Below are 18,297 nucleotides of genomic sequence, written 5' to 3' on the forward strand. Positions count from 1 at the left end.
ACCCAAAGGATAAGATCTCCCAGGGTTGCGAATCCTACTCTTCTGACACCTATCCACACCATGAGAGCTGGATGAGAGCTGCAGAAGTAAAGGGAAGAGTATATTCCAGCACCAGACAGTACCCAAGTGGTGTTTTGGACATTCATTCTCCCTTCACACCTCCCCACAGCAGGATCAGCCACGGGGTCTACCAACAGCAAAACCCACCACAGACACCACCACCACCAGAGCCCCCACAGTCTTGTAAGACAGAAGCAGCTCATAGCTGAGGATGACCCTCAGTGTGTCCATCCAGAGTATGAGGCTGTTTGTCCTGAGTTACTGACCATGGGACAGCTGTTCATAGAATCATAGAATTCACTGACTTGGAAGGGATCCATCAGGACCATCGACTCCAGCTCCTGGCCCTGTACAGGACACCTCAAGAGTCACACCACGGGCCTTGAGAGCATTGTCCAAACACTTCCCAAGGCCTGTCAGGCTGGTGCTGTGCCCACTGCCCTGGTGAGCCTGTTCCAGTGCTCAACCACCCTCTGGGTGAAGAACATTTTTCTAAACATTCCCTGGCTCAGCTTCATGCCATTTCCTTGAGCCCTGTCACTGGTCATGAGAGAGAAGAGAGCAGTGTCTTCCCTGCTCTTCCCCTCACAAAGCTGTAACTGCAGCAAGTTCTCCCCTTAGTCTCCTTTTCTCCAGGCTGAACAGTCCAGGTGACCTCAGCCACTCCTCACAGAGCTTCTCCCTCCAGACCCTTCCCCATCCTTGTGGCCCTCCTTTGGATGGTCTCTAATGGTTTAGTGTCTTTTCTATATTGTGTCACCCAAACCTGCCCCAGCACTGGAGGTGAGGCTGCCCCAGCCCAGCGCAGAGCAGGACAATCCCCTGCCTTGCCCAGCTGGCCATGCTGTGCCTGATGCCCCCAGGACAGGGCTGCCCCCTCCTGGCTCCCAGAGCACTGCTGGCTCATGTTCAACTTGCCATGGACCAGGATCCCCAGGTCTCTTTCCACAGTGCTGCTCCCCAGATTTTCATTCCCCAATCTATACACACAACCCCATCCCAGGTGCAGAATCTGGCAGTTTGCCTTGTTAAAAATCATAACATTGGTGAATGCCCATCTCTCTCATTTTTCAGGGTCTCTCTGGCCTAGGAATGGTTTGCACACCATCAACATTCAATATCAATGGTGAAATTCAGAAAACAAGCAAAATAAAATGAGACTTAGATTCACTAAGCCCACACCCTTTTAAAAGCAAAGTAGAAATTGCATCTGTTTAGATGCAAATGGAATAGGCTAAACCCTCACTCATGTTCCCAGGCAGAAATCTGTTGAGTTCTGTAACCAAAGTTCACTTAATTGCTCACTTCTTCCAGTTAATGCACATCACTCCTCTTCTTTGCTGCATACCAATTGAAACAACAGGGACAATTTCTGCAACAAGGACAACAGAATCCACTCTAAACCCAAGCCACAACAGAGTTGCTCTAAGGAATTTTGAAGGTAACTTTGGCAAGAGAAGCTGACTTGCAAAGCTGCTGCAAATTCAGGAGTGCTGCAAGCATCAGGAGTTAGCAAATAGCTCACCACTGAGCAAATAAATCAATGCAGGGCTGTTAAAGAACTCTGGTCCAAGACATTTCAGGTCTGCTTGTCTTTTTCCTCTACAGCACCTGAATCAGCAAGGGACTTGGCAATTTCTGAAGACTTGTGTACAGTTAAAATAAAACTCCAGTGATGAGTTTTCCTAACTGGCCAAGAGGGAATAACAATAACTGCTCTGAACAATAGCACAGAAATTGCACAGGAGGAGGTAGCTCAACTGAGGGCTCGGAAGCAAGAATATTTATTTCCCAGGCAACTCCCAGAGTTTTCCCTGTCATTCAGTCACATCACGAGGCTCTGAACATCCTTCATCAAAGGGAGCTGCAGAGAGGCACAGTTTCACAGAGCAAAACCGAACCCTGTGAGGATTTTACCAAATTTGTGAGTTACCATCCTTTGGGTAACACCCCTCTTATGTTTGCTCATGGCCTGCCCTGACTGCAAAGTAAAACAAGCTTACTTAAACTGCTGCTTTGGGCACCTTTGCACTTGAAGTGGCAAAGATGATTTAGGCAAACACATTTTACTCTGCAATTGGGGACAGCTAAGTACCTGTGGTCAGTTCCTGCAGCTCAGCTGCCACAGAATAGCTTTGGGCATGATCACATGAATGTCAAAGCAATCCTAGAAAATGGTGCTTTTGGCAGAAGATGGGCACAGCATTCTAAATTTTTTTTTTCTTTTGACAAAGCATGCATCTTTCCTCCAGAAACTCTCTGTCCTTAGCATAGAATTTCAGAGTGTCCATGGGGAGAGGAGACAGGGGGTCCCATTGATCAGCATCTTTATATTTTTTGTAGGAAAGAATGGTTAATCAGCTACATTCCAGGGCTGATGCCAAATGTACCACTCCCTTAATACTTTTGCTTTTATCATCCTGTGGCTCTCAGTAAGTCTGAGCTATCGCTGCATTTTGCCACTATACAAACACGCTTTGTTTCTACAGGGACACTTGGAAAACTAAGAGGGATCAACAAAAGTTGCAAATACATACTTCACTTGAAGTGCATTCAAACCCCATGTAGAGCTTCTCATTTCAAATTAAAATGGCTTTAAATTACTGCTTAGTCCTCTGCCAAGAAAGAGCTCCGAGAAATGGCTCTTGCTGTGAAGCACTGTGAAGTTTAAATCAGTTTAGACTGGCTGAAATCGTAGTTTTTATGTCCACTTCACACCTGGGCATATTAAAGTGCACACCACCAGAAAGGGAGGCTTCTGGCCACCTTGGAAGGAAACTCAGACCTGTTGAGATCCATCTTGCAAATATAACATCCTTCAAAACAACTTATGCACCGTTCTTTTTCTTTCTGGGTCTTGGGTAACCTGAAGAGCTTACCACAAAAACAAAACAAAAAAACAAACCAAACAACCAAACAAAAAACCAACAAAAACCCCACAAAACAAAAACAACAAAAGAAAAACAAAAAATACCATCACCACCAAGAATAATAAAAATTCCAACTTAGATAAGTGACTCTATACAGCTCTGATGAGGTTTATAGGTTTATAAACCTACTGAATTCTGCAGAGGGACCAAAAGTTTCAGTAAACCTTCATAGCTGTTCCACTTCAGGGAGAAAGCAAGCTGGAGGGTAAGGCTTAGAGAGGCAGGCAGCTGCTTTGACCTCAGCCACTTGCAGCATGTCCTGCAGGTCCTGCCCTGCTCCCTCACACCCACAGATGCTACAGGCACAGTTTCAGCTCCCCTTTGGAAAACAGGGCTCTCAAACAAGCCCAGGGGATGAGATCCTGACATCTCTCTGCACGCTGAATAGCATAAGTTACTGATCTGCGTGGGGCTGCTTACAAAGCACCCAAGTAGGGAAGAGAAAGAGCATCAAAATCAAATGTCTGCTTTTAGAAACGCACTAAACACACTAAAAATACACTCTGCTAGAGGAGATGGCACAACAGCTAAACCACCAGCTAGGAAAATAATACTCAATTGCTAAAGTGACTAAATACAAATATACATGATTTAGAGACTCTAATTTGGGTAAAGATCGTTTGGATGGCAAATTTTCAGGAAGAGTTAGTAACATTTCAGAGATGGCAGGCACTGCTTTCACTGACAACCTTCTCTTTTTGACTCCTCTGCTACCTCTGCCCTCTGTTAACCTCTCATGGGCAATGGGGAATAAGGCGAGGGGATCACTCTATGCTCTATCTTGCAACTTTTTTAGGACACAACAGTGTCACTCACACTAAACAAAGATATGAAACAGCAGCCTGAGACCTGGCACTTTGGACTCACACCATAACTGACAACCCACCTTGGGCCGTGCTCTGGGTCATGCTGGACGCCTCTGGAGCAGTTCTTTGTCTGAGGGCTCTGGGAGAAAAGCCTTTCACCTTGTTCACCTGAGCTTTCTACAGCCACAGAGCCCTTTTCTGGCAGTGCAATCCATCCCTCTTCATCCTGTGGGCAGCTTGGTCTTGGACAGTACATAGGAGACAGCACTGAAGTTTTCTGCCAGGGCACAGCAGGTGTCAGTGGCTCCCTAAAGGACAGGAAAGCCTGAGGAGCTCAGCTGCAGGCCTGAGATTGTTTCATGTGCCCAGGGGGAGCTGAGCAGGGCCCTCAAGACCATTCAGTGCCCCAGCACCTGCTGCTGCCCTCACAGCAAAGCCTCTGCTCTGTGCCACTGGTAAAAGTCTGCATGTGCCACGTCCTCAGCCCTTCTCTCTGCCTCCCCCACCTGTCCTGGGGTTTGTAGAGCTCAGCACAACAGGGTCTGAGCTGTGTCCAGGTTTTCACTGCTGTTGACTCAAATCTGTTCCCAGATTTACAGCAGCAGGACACGTTACCGGGTCTGTAGCATGTGCTCCTCCTGCTCCAGATTCACAGCGCAAGGGTAAATTAAGGACTGCATCCTTATGCTCTGTCTTTCATAGCTGATAGGTGATCCCATAAGTGCCATGGTCCCACACTTGAACTTGATAGTCCAGTGTATGGTGTCTATTTTGTGTCCTGTTCATGCAGTACACTGAACACAGACCTGCCAAACAAGATCAGACAGGGCTTAAGTATGATGTGAAAATTCTTAAAATTTCATCTACGCACTTCGAGAGCTCTGAAAGTGAACAATATTACATTGCTCACTAAAAAAGGCTCCAGGATAGATTTACTGTGCAAGCTCCAATCCAAACCAATTAAAGTGAAGAAAGGTTTCCTCTAACTTAAGTGCCATGGATCATAACCCTTCACCTCCATCTTTTCACATATCTTTACAGGAATAAGAAGTTAAAGATACACTTGCTACAGACTGGAATTCAATTAACATTTTTCTGCAACAAAACTGAGAGAAGCACTCCAGAGCTGCTGCTCACAATGCAGAAGCGACAGAACAAATGATATTCTCATTAGTGCTCTGCCTTTCCCTGCTGCGCAAGCCAAATCCTTGAACACTAAAAGCACCTCAGCATCAGCTGGGTTCACAGACATCCAGAGCAATTTTTCAAGCTCCCTGACTTTTATAGACCAGGGGGGAAGGGATTTGGTGTGCTTTAATACGTTCTATTATATGAACTCAGAAATGGTTTTCACTCTCCAGCACTATAAATTAAGCTGGCTGCAGTTATTCTATTCCTGATTATGCTGAAAGTTACTGGCAATAATTTGATGACTATATTTTCTTGTCTTTTTTTTTTTCTCCTTTTCTGAATTAACCGATGAATTTAGTTTCTGTGGTAGTACGTAAATAATGCAATAAAACTGAAGATAGTAGCCAACACATTCACGTCTTGATGCCTGAAATTGTGGATGAACAAGTAAAAGCTTCTTCACTTTGTAGGTGAAATTTACTGTATTCAATTCCCAGCTCTTTAGGCTGGAAGAACAAGTTGTATGAGAAAAGAACATCATTTTGCAGTCCCCTACATTTTTTTAATCTAGAAGACTAGACACCTTTTCAATGTAAGTGAATTTACCTTTGCAAGACAAATACTTAGACAAATTTAGCCAAATAGTATCCCAACCATTTTAAAAACTGGAAAAACTTAGGTCAAAAATAATTTACAGAAAAGCCTCTTGTGCAATACAAGCTACCATTAAGTACAGCTAAGAAGAGGAAAGTATCAGTTTTATGACTGCACTCATAAAAATACATGAAAGTAGGGAACAAATTCCATCTGCTTGGCTTCCCCTCTTTTCCTCTGGCCACTGAGACAATTTGTCTCCTAAACCCTGATAACAAACAGAAAGTGAGGCCATGCTGGTGAGGCCACACCTCAAATTCTGGGTGCAGTTCTGGGTCCCTCACCCCAAGAAAGATATTGAAGGGCTGGAGTGTGTTCAGAGAAGGGTAATGGAGCTGGGGAAGGGTCTAGACAGTCCTATAATGAGTGGCTGAAGGAGCTGGGGGGCTCAGCCTGGAGAAAAGACATCTCAGGAGTGACCCCATCATTCTACAACTACCCTAGAAGAGCTGTACCTGACAGAAGCTGGGGCTCGGCCTCTTCTCCCTGCTAACAAGTGACAGGACAAGAGGATATGGCCTCAAGCTGTGCCATGGGAGGCTCAGGTGGGACACCAGGAAGAATTTCTTCACTGGAAGGATAGTTAAGCATTGGAACAGGCTGCCCAGGGAGGTGGCAGAGCCACCACCTGCTCAAGAGTTGTTCAAGAAACCACTGGACGTTGCACTTAGTGCCCTGCTTTGGTTGACATGCTGGTGTTCAGCCAGAGGTGGGACTGGACGATCTTGGGGGTCTTTTCCAACCTAAAATCCTGTGATTCTGTGAGAGATGTACACAGACTCGGGTTACCTCTGGATGAGTTAGGGGTCACACTGCACATTTTAGAGTGTAATACACCAGTGGCTGCTCTACAGAGTGACAGTGTTCCTGGAGTCTAACTGTGCCTCTAGTGCATGTGAATTAATAAATGAGTGTTTGATGATTTATTTCAATACAAATTACTTGCCAGTGTAAGCACAGCAGAATTCAGCTCCAGGCTGGATACTTGGGACCTTAGCAAATACCAACTTCTAAAAGCTTCAGTAAAACTTCTTGGGATTCCATCAGACTCAAGTGCTCATGTCAGTTACTGTCAATTATTCTATCTATAAGGACATGTCAGATACACAAAGACACTATTCTGACAGCATGACAGCCCTAAAATGATAACTTTAGCATAACACACTTGACAATGAAAAAAGCAATAATACCCATTTTTGGGACAAAAGAAAAATGCAATGGATCTGATGACTAAGTGTTCTGGTCCCCAGTGTAAAAGCCAAGTAGATCCCTGTCGTATTTAACTTGATTCCTTTGTATTAAACACTTCCATTAAAGTTTCCCACAGTAGCTTTAATATTTAATTATGTATTCCACCAAAGAAATGAACAAAATCTTTGCAAAGGGTTTTTTTGGGCTTTTTTTTTTTCTGGATGTGAAATATTTATCAGCATATCTCTTTGGACAAGTATTTTTATCCCCCAGGCAGGGAAAAAAACCTTCCATGTTCAAATCGGTTTCAAAACATTTTATTTTACAGCTTGAAAGTTTTCTATACTTCAGCACCTCATGCCGTGACTTTGTTATTTCACTTGTTAATGAATGGTAATTAAATCTCTTTTGGCTGAAAAGGTTGGAGGGCTCCTGCTGTATTACAAAAACAATTTCTGAAAGTTACAAAAATGCCCAAGTGTCTAGAAATTAAAGCATAAAGTTTGCCATGTTTTGAGTCCAAGTTTTAATCGCTTGGAAGGATTTGTGTGGGAGAACAGCATGTCCCACTGAGTGTGCACAGTCCCCCCAATTGAACAGACATAATTATGTCACGTTGTATCTACCAGAGTAAACACAATCATGCTCTTAATAATGTACATTGTGGCCACAAACTTCCTTGATCTTCCTAACAACTGTAGCAAACACTGCACAAACCCTATTATGCACTACCTACACAGAGAACTGCTACATATGTACATCTAAGTAAAGACTTGTTAATTTTGCATTTGCTCAGCAGGGCTTGAAACATCAGCCTATTAATTTTTCTTCTTTTCTGTATTCTCGTTTCTTTTAGGTGCTTTGACTCAGAAGATAAATGGAGTGCGTGCTTACAACTGAGGTAGATAAAAGAGAAATAACTACACATTAAGGCATTTTGTGGTGTTACAGTGCTAAATAGAGACACAATATTGAAGAAGAAATATCTCCACTATCCATTTACATCCGTGCAGGTGTCTGCTGGCATCAAATCCACCAATTTGGTACACAGCTTGTAAAAAGAACTGTTAATTCCAATATTAAATGTACAAAATATAAATGCAATATTAAATGCAATATTAAATGCAATATTAAATGTAATTCCAGCGTAAAAATGTGCTTTATTATAGACAAAATTTTCCTAAAGGTGATACAATGATTTCAGTAGATTCTGAATCTTAAAATTACAGTTTCTCAAACAAGAAACTAGGAACAGGAATGTAACTAGATGAGTGCATTTCTAGACTGCAATTTTGGGAATGGGTTTGCTTAAAGGAAAGCCCCCTGTGTTGAAGTGAGGTACAGCAGTCTTGAGGGGTGGTAATTTCGTCCCCATATCAATGCTGGATCGCTCCTTCTCCCTTTAAATAGAAACAAAGAAACAGAAAATTCATATTTCATTCTGCAGCCCAGAGACATTTACAAACTAAGGAAATCTGTGTTCTCCAGAGTTTCTTTGATGCAACCACGTATCAAGAGATCATTTAAAAAGTGTTGATTAAAGCCTGTTAGGGTAAAGCTCCAAGACTAGGTGTCTGTTTGGATCTAATTACAACGCTACTGATGAGGTTTGGAATTATTAAAAATTAGAAATAAATGAGCTTTCTTTGTGCTACTTCCCAAAATGGTCAGAGCACCTCATTAGAGCAAGGATGTACATGAGCTCCATGACTTCAGATTTCTAATCACCATCCTGTTCTAGCTGGAATATGCCTGTTTTCAAACAAACAGCTACATTCATCAAAGGCCCAATGGGGAAGTTTTTTCCTTTGTTGAGTTTTAATGAATATATAGTGCTATCTCTCTTCAACATTTTAACAAAGTTCCAGTGATAATTGCCTTGTCTGTGACATTTGCAGGAAACTAGTTGTGTGCTGTAGGTGCACTGACAGCACTGGGAGTTGCTCCATCTGAGAATCCAGGAGGTCTTGAATTTGATGGCCTTAAGAAGAGAGAAGGAGAGTTAGCTGGTTCCACTCTTACAAAGTTGGGGAGGTAAACAGAGCACTACAAATATTCCAAACTCACTGTGATATACCTGGATGCTTCAGAGAAAAGTCCTGAGATACTTAAGATTAACCAAGTGGAGCTTTATGCATTTCTAGTTTATCCTAACAGAAGTCTCAAGGCTTTACAAAGAAGGTCAGCACCATTATTTTATTTCACAGTCACTGAGATTGAGGCACAAATGTGAGTGCAACCACACTTTTAAAAAATCTAGCCTTGTCACAAGAGTATCTTTGCTCAGTCCTCAGTAAGGGAAAAGAAAACTCTTCTGGAATTATTATTTTTCTATTTGCCCCTAAATAACTGTCAGGATAGGAAGTTCAGAGAAACCATATCAGATGTCTAGTTATGCATCCTTTTCCAAATTTGACCCATAAAAAGGTAGGAGAAAAACCAAAAGATGGCACAGATTAACTTAACAGTGAAAACCACTTATAAGTGGTTTTTCATTGTATCAATGTAGCCCTAATGGATATGCCAGCTGACAGCACTGAAAACAAACATTCTGTATTTAGATAGCTTATCCCATCTCTCTATTGGGCTTCCAAGTCTGGGGAGAGAAAATGATCCAGAATCCATGCTCATTTTTTCCTCATCCTCCCATGGAGACAACAAACAGATGTGCTCATCAGTATGGAAAATTCTATGCAACTGAATACTATAATATATTATGCAGAATTAATGTGCAACCAGCCACGTGCAAAAGCTCCCAGTCACTACTGGCATCCCTCAGTGCAGTTATTTACATACATAGGAGTGCTGGATTAGGTCTTTGGTGTGGATTTAAGCTTCAGATTTTCTCACAAATCCTTATCAAGATCAAAATGGGATCCTGGTGCTAGAAGCAACTAGGAACATAGTGATGCAGAAAGGATTCAAGAAGCTGAAGTTAAAAATAGGAAGAGATAGAAAAAGAATGGCTAAGACAACTGAGAAAAGCAACATTTAGAATCAGAAAGCTGAAAAAAAGGATTTCAAATTCACAACCAAAATCTTAAACACTGAATTTTCATTTTTAACACAAAACAAGGCTAAATTCCCACTGTCACTATATTCCTTCAGCATCACATGCAAAGCTGCATTTATTCAGTACCAAGATGCTAAATCACAACTCAAAGCTATCTTGTGCAAATCAATAAAAGCTTTAGATGATAACTTTGTGTAAGGTTATCTGGGAGTATTAATTCTCTTTCGTACCAGGGTAGTCAATAATGTTGTTAATGCTATTGTCCTCACAGAAGCCTCTTTTTTATTAGCAAAACCAGCTACACTTATTTTAGACATGATGTTAACATTAGCCAGCGAGACAGCGAATCAAGTCAGTGGTTTTTTGTCAGCTGGGATTTAGAGAAATCTGAGACTGTATGACTCAAATGGCCCTGGCTCAGTGGCCAGCATCCACACAGCAGGCACTGCCTGCCCAGCCCTGCCTGGGGCAGTAGTGGTGTGGAATGGCAGGAAGAAGGCTCCCTGGGGAAGAACCTGACTGCACAACAAGTTCTCTCTATTGCAGAAAGCCAGTGATGTGTCTTGCCCAGCTGGCAGGTTGGAGAAGGAGGGCTGTGCAAGGTTGTTTCCCTTGCCAACACAAAGAACAGCCTAGAGAGAGCAGAAATTGCAGTTACCCAGGACTGGTATGCCCAGTTATGCCTCTGTGTTCTTCAAAGCAGGATGCAGTCCAACAGGCTTGACTCAGGTACAAAGCCATGAGCGGCAGAGGAGAGCAAAGCCCAGCACCACCCCTCAGCTGCCACAGGACAAGAGAGGTGCAAGCCAGGGCTGGCAGCACAGTGCTGGTGCCTTCTGAGGCCGTGGGGGGGGCCACAAGATGATGCCAGCCTGCAGAGGCACCACTAACAGCACCTAAATGTGCTTCCAAAACACAGATGTCACAAAGACACCAAGGCCCATCAGACTACAGACATGCTTACCCAAAAGAACAACATGACAAGCTGCCCCATGGCAGGTATCTATCCTGAACCTATAAACAGTGTATCCACCACTAAATGACTTTCAATATGAAATTCCTTTCACTGTATAACATGGTCCAGTTCAGCCATCATCAATTCACACAATATTTTTTGTTTTATTTTAAAGCAATTATGTCCTTAACAAGTGGAGTTTTTATGACAGGAATTAATTCTAGGTGAGATACAACAACAAAATGTGGGTGAATTTCTCCTCACTTCATGAACAGAAAGAGACATGATCCCAAAATGAAAACATCAAGTCTACTGTGAAGGAGACATTTAGCTGCTGGAAATGGACAATCAGGCATTATGGTAGCCTCACATATTGATCCTAAAGCTCCAGAAAGGCCATTAGCACTGCGCAATTGCTGCTAATTCCAAATATTAAGGTAACATTATGCAATTTGCAGATGGACAAAAGTCACTGTTTATCGCTGGTTATTTTGCTAATTTAGTCATCAAATCATTTGCCGTTTGAAACAGGATTAAGGAAGAAGTGATAAAGGCAACTTTGAATTATATTCAGGACCTGTAGAGAATTGTGTGCTTTAGTGTGTGCAGGAGACACAGGCTGAGGATGGAAATGAGTGGAAAGACAAAAGGCTTTCTGTGCATACAGAAAAACTCTGTAACAGATCCTATCATCTGACTGTAGAAATGTAAGAAATCTCTCATTAAAAATAAAGTCCACCCTCAGCAGCCTCAGCAAGTTTTCAGACGACAAGCTGAATGGGCCAGTCGACTCACCTGAGGGATGGGATGCCACCCAGAGGGACCTGGATAAGCTCAAGAAGTGGGCCCATGGGAATCTCTTGAGGTTCCACAAGACCAAGTGCTGGGTGCTGCACCTGAGTCAGGGCAACCCCTGGCATTAATCCAGGCTGGGGGATGAAGAGATGGAGAGCAGCCCAGCCCAGAAGGACTTGGGGGTGCTGGTGGGAGAGAGGCTGGACATGAGCCAGCCACATGCACTCATAGCCCAGAAATCCTGCTGCAATAGGACAAGGGATAAGGGTTTTAACTAAAGGAGGGTAGATTTAGACTAGGTGTAAGAAGGAAATTTTCTGTTATGAGGGTTGTGAAAGACTGGCCCAAGTTGCCCAGAGAGGTGGGAGATGCCCCATCCCAGAAACACTCAAGGTCAGGTCGGGGCTCTGAGCACCTCATCTGGTTGGAGACGTCCCTGCTCATTGCAGGGGGGTTGGACTAAATGGCCTTTAAATGTCCCTTCCAACCCAAACTGTTCTATAATTCTGTGCTTTGATGTCAGAGACAAGACACTAATCTGTGTTCTCTGGGCACCATCTCATTGGTATGAATAATTTAACTGGACTGCAGAACATGTTCAGCAACATCTCTGATGGATGTTCTTTTCCTGGCCATAGATCATGGTAAGTCCAGACCAGACTGAAGTAACAAGGAGGATAACATTCAGGAAAATTAGCCAACAAAACTGTATCAACTCAGTCAAATTTGGCCACATTCTGATCAAAAAGGTCTAAAACAAAAATCTAGCTTATGCAGAAAGTTGTGTAGACAAAACTGTTTTCCCATACTTCTTCTGTTGCTCCTTGCGTTTCTGAGACAGATACTTCTTTTTCACTTCCAGAAGCTCATTGTTAAGTCTTTCAATTTCATGTTTGTACTCTTTGCTCTGCGTTTCACACATACTCAGTTCTGAGGACAATGCCTGGTAAACGAAACACAAACAGCAGAAACAGGAGATGTTGCTTCACTTAAGTGAAGGATAAGTGAATACTTTTACAAGCACTTTCTCCTTTTATATTTGATGATATGAGACATGATCATTTTCTACCACAACTCTTTTTCTATCCTGATGTTTCATTTGATCTCACCTCTGTTCACCTGAAAACATCTTACACAATAAAGGTTATGCCATTTAACCATAATACAACATGTAAAACACACTCCAGGCTTTATGGGAATGGCATTAATAGACACATTAGATCTTAATTTCTGGGACATAAAGCTGGGCAAAAATCCAAAGTTGAGGTCTTAATAAATCAGGAAATGATCTGATAATAATGGGGTTTATTCACAGGGATGCACTGCTAAGTGGAGAAATTCAATCCACACAGGCAAAGTAGTACCAGGCACTGTAAATATGAATACAAAGCCACTTTCATGTGAATCAGTACAATTTTTAAAAGGAGGAGCATGCATAGTGCATGTTCTTTCTTTTCAAAAGGGTAATAGCTTGACCTGGCACCCCAAAATGGCATGGATGCTATCGTGCTACAGCATGCTGTGCCTGAAATACAAAGCAGCAATTGACTGCATTAAGGACAAATAAGGACCCTATGGAGAACTTCAAATCACGTTCAGTTTAGCTAAACTTTGGCTTCTATTGTACATTTTCTACATTGTTTTTCTTCTCCATGGAAAGCTAAGATTTGCATAACAGCCTCTTTGTTTCCTAAGGGCCCATCTGCTCCTGCATTTTTTTCCTCATGGTTAGTATAGACGTGATTATGATGCAGTGAACAGGAGATGATGACTTCAACAGAGAGAGGAGCTGCAGAAGTAGATGAACTCCTGGGGAGACTGATCTCTCATGCAGGCACGAATAAGAGAAGATCAGCTTATTCATAGAATATCATGAATTCTATCAAAGAACCAATTTTTAATATTATGCTTTTAAATTTTTCTACAAGATTCTTTGGGAAGCAGGAACTCCTCCCTCTGACTGACAAGAGGTTAAACCAGGTTCCTCCTGTCATCTCCACAAAATCTGCAAATCTAAATATACACGTACACATGACAAGAGAAACAACAGTAACTTAAGACTGGATTCTCAGTATATACCCACTAGTTCATTAAAAAGAAAACAAAATGGCTTTGATTTACTTCTTAAAGATAATAACAATTTAAGATAAAGGGAAGGAGAATAAGCTGAATGAAAAGCTGGCAGTATCCCAGAATGCCCATGCAAAAAACATATTTACAGCGTTGCGCTAACTCATACTGTAATAAGACCTTTCCTCTATTTTAATGAAATAAAGTAGCATAATGTGCAAAAAATACTTTGTTTGCTGCTCTGTGTTGTGCCTTGAGGAGATGCAGTGATAACCTTGCTGGTCAAATACAGTAGGGCAGGCACACTGTTCACTGCAGACCTCCCCAGGGACAGTGGCACCTCTTACTTTGATCTGCTTTGTCTTCTCCCGGAGAACGTTCCGGAACTGCTGCAGCTGCTCTGCAGCTTCGGGCCCTGGCTGCCGGGCCAACACGTGCCTCAGCTCCACATACAGCTTCTCCTTCTCCTAAGGAAGAGACAAGAGGAAGAGCCCTTATTAAACTACTACAGCAGCAGCACAGCCTGAAAGGAAATCAACCTCACTGAAAATTGCAACTCAGTCAGGAAGGTATTTGGAGAAACAAATCTGCCTGTGTGTCACTAGCCATAAGGTATTTAAAGTTGTTGTGATAGCAATGGGAGAGCTCATTAAGATAAACATCCAGCTACTTCAAACCACGAATGAAATGCTCTTAAACACCATCAGCAGCAAGCACTCTCTACCTCAGCAGTTACTAGAAGAGTATCCAGGGCTGGGAAATTAATGACGAGAAACTGTGCTTATTGCAATCTTTCTTCTTACGAGTCACACTGCCTTGCATTAAGGATCACAGCTTCACCCAACAGGATGTGAGCTGCCTATAGAAATGTCAGCAAAGGACTGTACAAAAGAGTTACTTCTTCCAAAGAAAAGCCTGCAAAGCACATGTACACACACAGAGAGAGATTTATATATATATAACCTTTCAGTTTAACTGCAGGGGCTCTGGGCAAGGGAAAGAAATTATAAACAGCAACAATTATGACTAGCACAATTACCAAATAATTTTTCTTTGTCATGTGTCTCCTCTTCCTTTATGTTGGAACAGTAGTACTTGTGGGAGTTGGATATTGCCATGTCTGAAAAGAAACCACGCCATGGACCCACTTACAGCTTTCTGTACTGAAATGCTCCTTTCAGCTGTGTTTTGAGAGTGTACTTGTTTTCAGTCTGAGGAATAAAGCTCTGAAAAAAGCCACCTTCATATTTTTGCACATTATAATAGTTTTACTATCTACCCTGAAAAAATAAGATCATTAAATATTATTTAGTAAGATCACATCCTTTTCTGGTACATTGAAAACTGGAATTAAAAAGGAGACTGGCAGACAAAAGATTTAACTGATGAAGAGAAAAATGCCAAAGAGGAGGTAGGATAGATGATTATTTACACTGGATTTGACAAAGCCCCTTTTAGCTGTCTTTTTTATAAGCTCTCTCTACAAGTCTTACCACAGAATTCATCTGTTGATGTGGGAAATGGTGCAATCACATAATCTAGAATTGCTACATTTGGTCTTTCTCTGTGGCTGAGCCAGAGTTTTCAGAAGTAGGTTGCTGTTTTGAAGATGTAAAATTTTAGGTGTCCAGTCTTCAAGAGCATAAGGAGTCTGAAGCTTTTAGACCTCATCATTTTCTGAAAACGATGCACTACAATGGGGTTGGGGACCCCAAAATGGAATCACTTCAATTCACGCCTTACTTTTGCAAGCATTGTCCTTAAACTCTGCAGATTACAGAGCAAGAGTTCCTTATAAATGAAATTGTTCACATTTTATCTCTGAAAGAATCAAAACCTCTTGAAATTCAGACTAAGGTGTGCATAGCAGCAAATACTGAACTGATAATTCATTCTGAGTAGACAGTTATTATGCCCTCCATGGTGGTATTTCCAGTACCAGCTTTTCTTTCTGAGGAGGTAAGATTTTACTGCAAGGTAAAAATAACAGCAAAACTAAAATCCACCTTGTCAAAATTTGGCCAGTTAATAATAACATTTCAATGCTGAATGTACCATGTATTTGTATTTTTGTAATGGTGTAATGGTAATTTGGATAAATACAGGGCAACTGATAGATTGGAGGTCTTAAGTGCAATTTTTCTCCAATTTTTTTTCTCTCCATACCCTTACAATGGCTAACCAAGCTCTTCATACACTGTGCAATGGTGTGTATAATAACCTCATTTAGAGACAAAGCAGACAATTCTATTGTAAGGAGAATCTATTTTATACAGCAGAGACTCGTTAGGTGTCCAATGTATATTGTATCCATAATCCAACAGAGACAGAACCAGATGTCTTATAATGCATATCCTGCCCTTCCTTGCTAAGTACTGTCCATCTCTTTCACATCTAGTCAATTAATTTGTCACTGGGTTAGAAGAACCATATGTCAGCAAAACATTAAAAGAAAACCCTGGATATTCCTTTCCTCCTCAGCAGAAGCTTGTATTCACAGGCTGGCATTCACAGGCTGGCATCTAAAATTTTACTACAGAATCCAAAAAAATAAATTAAAAATAAATGAATTAATTTCAATTGATTTAAAAACAGCAACCACAAGAGTAAATCTATGTGAGTCCCAAGGTGCATATGCTTCCATCTCCACACATAAGAAATCAGAAATGACCAAGAAAAATATATCAGCACAAATGCATATCTTCTTCCTAAGGTGAAGGAAGATCCATCCAATCCGCAAATCCACGCTGTTAAGTCTTCACTGGTAATAACAATGTACCTGTGTTCAGATCAGGTCTAGGCCAGTAACAAAGCTTTCTACAGGATCCTTCCACCATGGAATTCCCATGGAATTCAGCAGAAGCGTGACTGAAAGACTGAGCCCATAACATCAACAAGCTTCACTGGTTTATTACACAAACTAAGCCAAGATGATAGTGGAGAGATGATGGCACATTCATTTTGTGTATGTAGGGCACGCTGGGACACTCAGGCTGAGAATTACAGTTAAATTTCAGGCATTCCAAAGAGAATTTCAGCACCTCTGTGAATACCTGCTCCAAAAGTTCTGCAAATAAAATTGCACATTATTGTTAGAACAGCCCTTCCTGTCTTAGATTTCTTTCCCAGGGGATCTCCAAGGAGCTCAGAGATCTGTCTGTGGGCCCAGCCATGACAGTAATTTTCTCCATCCCTAAGTCTCTCATCCATTAATTTGGAGAGGGAGGGTGGGGAAGTAAGCAGTGCTTTCTCCTAAATTTAACTAGGTGCTGTCTCAGCCATATTTTGTAATTCTCCTGGCCTGCTTGCTCTACAGCAAATTGAGAAAAATAATTTTCTTCTGCAGAAGACTGGCTAGCATTTGGCAAATTTCACTTGATTCTCCAGGGTTACTCGTGGTCACACGTTGGCTCCATCTTCAGCAAGAAGAATCACTTTTGCCAGCAAAATCCTACTTCAAAAGAAGTTATTGCTGCTGACCAGCACAGCCCCATTTGCTTTTGCAAGTGAGAAGAACCATCAGTACCACCAGTACCATTAGATACATTCCCAAAGTGACAGGCATTCACAGCCATTGACAGGGAATGGGAAGCATTCACCACTCCCAGGCTGGAATAGACCTCCAAAGATGTGATCCCATGTTGTGTCATCCTGTCCCTCACCATGACACCAGGAAATGGCACATCTTGTTAGTTAGCCCAGGGTTTTATTCTGGACCTGAGATGATGGATGACCACACATTTAATGAAGATGTATTCACAGCAGAAATGGGTCCCGCAGTCCCAGCGTCCTCATTTTTATCAGCTACTTTCCAAATACATAACTCAACAATTTTACCTGGCATAGCAGCACCCCAAGAGCTTTCCCTACCAGACCTACAAAAATCCTATTCCACACCAAAAACTTTCTATCACATTAATTACTTTAAAAAAAATTCCAAAAGACTTTGCATCAGAGTAAATTTAATTTATGTCAGTTCCTGTCTCCAGCAACTGAGCTGAAAAAGAACCAAGATAAAGATGCAGTGTAAAAGTGTGCAATTTAGTGTATGGCAGCAGTCCTTAAAAAATTCAACCTAAATAAAAATTCTTATTTTAATTAGTAAGGTGGAGAAAGCAATATAGAACCAAACAAGCATCTCCAGTTCCTCACGGCTTTGGTGGGGATAACAAGTCATTCAACGTGCCACGGGAGGTTTCTTGTTTATTGGCACTATAACCAAAATGTCAGTGCTGTGCTGAACTCCAGAGGCATTTTGTTTACGATGTCATGCAGCAGCAGAGCATCCTTAGGGGTGGTGATTCCTCTTCATAAGTGTTAAACAGGACATGGAAATCTGAATTAAATATACACATAGACACACATATCTAGTCATAGCCATCTTAGCTGTACAAGCCCTACATTTATTTGTTATTATGTATACCTGGCAGTAGCTGTTGGCATAGGACATCTATCTTTAGAATTTTTATGAGGTAAAGAAAAAAATTAGCATATGGTGACCTTCACAAATTTTATAATAACAGAAGAAAGTTGCCTGCAGCACTATGAGAAATGTGCAGTGTAAACTTTCTCTGTAAACACTTTCCAAAGCTCCTGCTCTTTCCTGTCTATTCCACATCCATCAGCAAACATCCTTGCAAGGATGCAGCTCCCTAGAACAGCTCCTGTATTCATTATCACCTAGACACTTCT

General features: G+C 41.8%; 1 protein-coding gene across 1 annotated transcript in view; it reads right to left on the minus strand.

Moving 5' to 3' along the window:
- Positions 1-8,051: 8,051 nt before the first annotated feature.
- The window catches only part of CFAP58 (cilia and flagella associated protein 58), a 57,002-nt gene continuing 46,756 nt past the window's right edge, over positions 8,052-18,297 (minus strand). The window contains exons 16-18 of the mRNA XM_066324441.1: positions 13,953-14,072; positions 12,345-12,478; positions 8,052-8,172 (exon numbers count right to left, since the gene is read on the minus strand). Coding sequence (XP_066180538.1) covers positions 8,052-8,172; positions 12,345-12,478; positions 13,953-14,072 — 375 coding nt within the window. The remainder of the gene's footprint in view (positions 8,173-12,344; positions 12,479-13,952; positions 14,073-18,297) is intronic.

This window comes from Sylvia atricapilla, chromosome 8, assembly GCF_009819655.1.
Source record: "Sylvia atricapilla isolate bSylAtr1 chromosome 8, bSylAtr1.pri, whole genome shotgun sequence".
Taxonomy (NCBI): domain Eukaryota; kingdom Metazoa; phylum Chordata; class Aves; order Passeriformes; family Sylviidae; genus Sylvia; species Sylvia atricapilla.